At 38.1% G+C, this 6,000-nt stretch overlaps 1 protein-coding gene across 3 annotated transcripts in view; it reads right to left on the bottom strand.

Moving 5' to 3' along the window:
* The window catches only part of LOC136701574 (NLR family CARD domain-containing protein 3-like), an 87,958-nt gene continuing 81,958 nt past the window's right edge, over window positions 1–6,000 (bottom strand). The window contains exons 22-23 of one of the 3 annotated variants that reach the window (XM_066676165.1): window positions 3,274–3,320; window positions 1–3,188 (exon numbers count right to left, since the gene is read on the bottom strand). In XM_066676165.1, the coding sequence (XP_066532262.1) occupies window positions 2,635–3,188; window positions 3,274–3,320 (601 nt within the window). In that variant the 3' untranslated portion in view covers window positions 1–2,634. The remainder of the gene's footprint in view (window positions 3,189–3,273; window positions 3,321–6,000) is intronic. The other 2 variants (XM_066676166.1, XM_066676169.1) reach the window with 2 other exon arrangements.

Genomic DNA, 6,000 nt, shown 5'->3' with positions numbered 1-6,000 from the left:
TTTCACACTGATTTATTCTGCTCTAAATCAATAAAGCCGCTGTGTGTGAGGCGCGGAGTTCACTGTGAGAGATTCTCTTCACATACAGCCGCCATTTCACTCTCCGTTGTTTATAACGGTCTCACCGTCATTTTCTCCTGAAACGTCATCACGTCATCATAAGTTTAATTTAACACATCATAAGTTTAATCTGTGAATATTTCATAGACCAAATTACTTCATATCCATATTTGTACTCCCAAATCATATTATTTAGTATGAAAGAAAACACTCATCTACATTTAAATATTCACAACATGGACAATGTCAGATGGAATAAAAGAGTTTGATCTTGCCTTTCAAGTCTTTCAGTCAGATAAACATCAATACTTATAAAAACAAAACCTTAGAAGTACTATATATATATATAGTCCTATAGAAACCAGACAAGCCTAGTCTTGCCGAACCACTATCAGTTGGGTAACTTTGGTCATACAAAAGACATACCCACTTTATTAGAAATACTCAAGAAGATTTGGTGCTTCATGTCAATGTCTTTGTTTTCATGTGGTGTTCTGTATGTGATATTGTGGTAAAATGTAGGGCAGAGCTAATGAATGTGGAAGTAAAAAAAGGATTGCAGAGTTATAGGTTTTGCGTGATTGTACGAGTGCGTATAAACTGATAAGGCCATTCATTTTCAAGCTTTCAGCAGGTGTTGTATGTATTTATAACACCTGCATATTGTTTAGTGTCTGTGTGTTAATTTTTTAAAATCAGTTCTACCAAGGTCTTGTTGAGTTTAATAATCACAATTTATTACACAGTAAATGATACAGCTTACTTAAATATAAAGGGGTTTAGATAAATATAAATGGTAAATCTTTCAAAAGAGAAAAATATTGTAACCTAAAACATTTCATTCATCAAAAATATTTACACACAATATAACAGTGTATTGGAGGTAGGACAGGTATGCCAGTGTCCCGGATGTGTACTCTGAATTTTTTGTAACTCGTATTTTGGCATCTGAATTTCATCTACCGATGACAGTGAAAAGGTGTTCTTGAAAATTCAGAGTTCAATTCAAGAGCAATTATTCAGATGTATAATTGCGAAACAAAATATTCAGAGGTGGAAATCTGAAGACTTAAATTCAAAAGCAACAAAATTCAGATGCATAATTTCAGTGCAAAAAAAAAATCAATGCTACAAATTCAAAGGTGGTAATATTTCAAAGTCTGATGAGACATATTTGCTTCCATATCTGTTATTACTACATTTAAATGTATTTTAACCATGCTTGCATGATTTTATATGAATTTCTGTAACAAGATCAATTCCTTCCTCAATCTAAAGAATATTAATTAATCTCTAATAACTAGAATAGTTTTGTTCACCTATATCAATGTACTCAATGTATTTACTCAGGAAAGAAATTAATGCTAAATTATAAAAGAGGTTCTTACCACTAATATCTAAGTTAAAATCAATTCATGAGGACCACATGACAGCCACATGCATTCTCCGGGTTCAGCACCCAATCAGAACAACTCTCTCAAGTGGGAGGAACAGCTAACTAGAAAACAGTCAGGCAGTCAGCAGATCAGTGAGTCAAAAAAAGAAGAGAACGAAGCTAACGGAGTCAAAGAGAGTCAGAAGGCCGAAAAGATCAGAAAAAGAAAAGAGCGCTGACTACTGATGACTCTGAGAAAAGATGCTAAAGGACACACTTAAAATGAAAGCCCATCTGAGAACTGGACAGAGGACGCTCTGATCAGGTCTAGGATTGAGCTTACATTTAGATTTACTGAGCGTCAGATATTTAAGCCTTCTTAGAAATAACTCCATCAGTGTAAGTTTAACTTATTATTGTTTGTTTGTTTTCTTTTCATTTATTGCCCAGTCAAATCGGTTTTACTAACGGCTGATCAAAGCAGGTGAAACTTATTTTTGGCCAGAATAAGGAATCACGCCTGAGATTAGTAAATAGATTAGACAGAGATTTCACTGACTTCAGACGCCAACTCTGAACTTGATCAACGAGGCATCTCCAGACGTTCCCTGCTTCAGGAGAATTCCCAACCAGAACAGTGACGTCATCAGTCCTCCCAGACAAGGGATCCCAACTACGTCACCCCGTTCCGGAGAACGGCGCAAGTGGCCTGCTCATCCTGGAGGGAACCCCTCTTTCCCAAACTGTACACACGGCGGTGTCAGACAGGGCCAAGGCCTGAAGACTAGGTTTTAACAGAGACCAATTCGCTGTATCCGACGGTTGGTGAAACCACGTCACAGGAAGCCTCAGATCTAATTTTCAGAGCCAATGTCTAATTAGTCCCTTAATAAACTTCTACTTTAATCACTAGTTAAACTTACAGTATCATATTTAGTCACACAATCTATATCACCTAGCAATTAATAAGACTCATAAGAGGGGTTTCATCTGCATTGGTCCCAGTTTGTGAGGTTATAATAATTGTGCTATGTCTATCAATTCATTATTGTTTTAATAAAGTGTTCTTTATAATTTGAAGTGATATTGAGTGTATAGAGAGTGTATATCCCATAATTTTAGTCAGCATTCTGTATAACTTATAAAAGAACAATAAAAATTCAGTGCAAACAGTCTAACTCCTGCAAGTGTACTTCTGTCTAACACAGTTGCACTGACCCCAAATTAATGCCAAACCCAGCGTAGAGGGGCTCAGTGAAATTGGAGGTGAATGTGTGTAAGTGTGTCAGTGTGTGTGTGTGAGGTGAGATGGTGTAGAAGGACAGAGTGCCGGACCCCCAGTCCAGATACACTCCGACTCTGTTAGAGTGAGAGGGGGGGGCAGGTATCTCAGTTTCCTGATTATTGTGTCTGACTCTGTAACGATTCACAGCACAGATCAGACTCCAGGAGAATTTATTGCGTCCAAACACACTCTCAGCTTTCTCTCCTTTCCTCTGGATTCCTCTATAGGACACTGAGATACAAGCCTTCAAACCTCCACCCTTCATCTCCTCCTGCCCGCTCCACTCCACCTCCCAATAACAGCGTCCAGTTAAACTCTCCACACTCAGAACTTGAGGAACACCATCAAATCTCTCCGGATGATCTGGATACGGCTGAGTCTTCCACACATGTTCCACTTTCCTGTTTCCCTCAGACAGAGAGAGAGCAATATGTGCTGTGTTTGGATTCAGAGTCAGATCACAGGAATCTGTAAACACACATGAACACAAAGATTAGAGAAGAGAAGGGGAGGGGGGATTGTATTTATATGTGAATATGTTTGTGTGTCTTACATTTCTTTAGTCCCAGCTTCATCCAAATCTCCCCATTAGGTTCAGTCCTAAACACACACACACACACACACGCAGAGATACAGTAATTCTGTAAGTCTGTCTGCAGAGCTGAAAGAAGAAGAATTTCTGTATAGAATTCCAGGTCTTCTGTTAACATTTGATTGTAGTTAGTGATTTGAGGGATGGAAATGTACTGTTTAACCAAATGCCTAATTATTTGTGAGCTGTACACATCTGCTCCATCTTTCCGCACTGTTGAAATAGAAGTGAGAAACTCCAACCACTCCAGTAACTAAATACATAAGGGAACTTGTTGCTCTCCTTGTGAACCTGAATATTTTGAGTCATGATCTAAATAGTCTAGCCTAGTCTGAACTAAAGACTGAAATGAAAATAATATTTTTTTTAATTTGCACCACACATTTGAATAGGATTGAGATCTGGATGGTTTGCTGGCCCTGACACTGTGTCAATGCATTTCCTGAAGAAAAGCTTTTACACTTGTAGCCGGCAGGACTAAATGTTTGGTGGGCACTTTTATGTTGACTGCAGCTTTAAGAGGCAGCCGTCTTTAAGAGGTATATTATGCTGCATTCGAGTGATGTCGGAAATTGGGAAATACCATTTTTAAACTTAACTACATTTCACCCGAATGGTGGACAAAGTCATAGTTACCGCTGGTAAACTCGGGATTCTGTACGATACACGAGTTTACAAGATGTTTATCGCAACCTTTTACCTCTTTCCCAGGAGAAAATGGCAAATATGCATTTGAATAGTTTTTGTATGCATGTTTTCTGTAAATAAAAGCCAAAAATTATTATCAGTTTTGTTATTACTCAAAAACCATTTAGTTGTTATTTAATGACAAATCACTTTTTGGGGACATGTTGTGTACAATGGGTGGATCTTTAGTCAAGCTCCCCAACGCAGTGAAGTCATACTTAACCACCCGTTATATACAACCTTTCGATCATCACCCGAACGCAGCATTAGTCTCGCGTCAGCTGGTGGAAGGATCATTTGGTTTCGTTTGTTGGTTGCCAGGTGTGTGCAGCGTGTGAGCCTGATAAGTGCAGTATTGGGGTTTCTTCCGTTTATGCTCCATTTGGGAACAGATTTTACTGTGACTCGTGCAAGCACAGAGTAGGGATGCTGGCTGGAGAAAGGGTAGACTCAACAGACGTCTATGTATAGCACCGGTGCTGGGTATCTTTGGAAGTAGGTTAATGGGATTTGTTTATAACTTAAAGAAAGTTCATTAGCATATGGTAGCTGTGGTTTTAAAGTATTGTCTTTTTGCAGAGAGTCACAGTTTTAGACAAGGTGCAGGCAGAGCATATATGAACCAGAGGAAATTACAGGTATATTGTGTTGACTATTGTTTAAGGATATTTTTTGTATATAAGGAGCTCATTGTCACATATTAATGTATGTTTTATATTATAGAACTTGGTTGGGAAGTCCAGCGCTACCGTGTAGCGGGAGTGGGGAGTCATATTTGAACAGGTACAAGTTTTTGGGTTTTATTGGTATCTTAATTAAAACTGAGGTAAGGCAAGCTTGCTTAAGTTACTTATATGTTCATGTACTTTTCAGGATTCATGTTCCTGCTGCGATAGTAGTCATTTGTTTTTCCCCTTCTCTTTATCACTTCTCAAGTTTATTGGAGTGTATACAGTAACAGTATCAATAGGCTAGGTGCCAAAATCCAGGTATATTAAAATCAGTCCGGACGTAGTCTTTAATTTCTGGAGTAAAGGGATCTGGTTTACACTGGGTGTGCTATTGGCCTATAGTAGTCCCCCTGTTGCTTGACAGTGGTGTGTGTGTGACATGACTGTATACTGATTTTGAGGTTTATTGTTAGGGTTCAAGCACTCTAGTGCATAGAACCCTATTGCTTTTGTTTGAATTTTTCTTTTTCTCCTTAAGAAATGAATCTGCAGAAGAAACCATAACAATTACAGACACCAAAATTGGTGGGTAGGTGTAGTTTGTGTGCATCTCATTGGACAACAAAAATGACACTTATTGGTCAATTGAGAGGGGGGGGTGTTATAATTTAGCTAAACATATTTTGCCTCATAACTTCTAAACACTGGTAGATAGGTACAAAATTCACAAAAAAAAAGTCCCTGATTCCTTGCATGCAAGCAAACAACTTTGCCACTCAGGCCATATATGTACGCCTAATTTAAAATTTGCTAATTTTCATTAAATACAAAACCGACTTTTGTAAAGTAGTCCCTGGATTTTGACCCAAGATTCTAGATGTTGGTGTCAAAATGTTCATAGAAGCCTGAAGTTGAATAATTATCCAAAAAAAACTTTAAAAATGTTAATGTTACTTTGAAACATGTTCGCCACCATATGCAAATTAACCTCTCCCGTCATTTGCATATTTTACTTAAAACCTTACAACTTTTGCATGTTTTACTCAAATTGAACGAAACCTCAGAGTTTTATTACAGTTGAGATTCTGAGGTAGCATGTCAAAGATGGCGCACGAAGTCTTATAGGGGACACTGCAATAGCTAGGTAGCTGTTTCTCAGCATCTGAGTGTCGGATAAATCTGTCATCTTGCTGCTTCTGTGGGTGATGCTATAATTATGGGAAACATTATGAACATCATGATACGCACAAAACTGTTAACGTCATTGGCCAATCAGATTTCAGCACCTGTTTGACAGGCTTAACGTTGGCCAATCATCATGAACTTTGAA

Source organism: Hoplias malabaricus, chromosome 7 (genome assembly GCF_029633855.1).
Source record: "Hoplias malabaricus isolate fHopMal1 chromosome 7, fHopMal1.hap1, whole genome shotgun sequence".
In the NCBI taxonomy this organism is placed as follows: Eukaryota; Metazoa; Chordata; class Actinopteri; order Characiformes; family Erythrinidae; genus Hoplias; species Hoplias malabaricus.
This window is presented reverse-complemented; position numbering and strand designations above follow the sequence as displayed.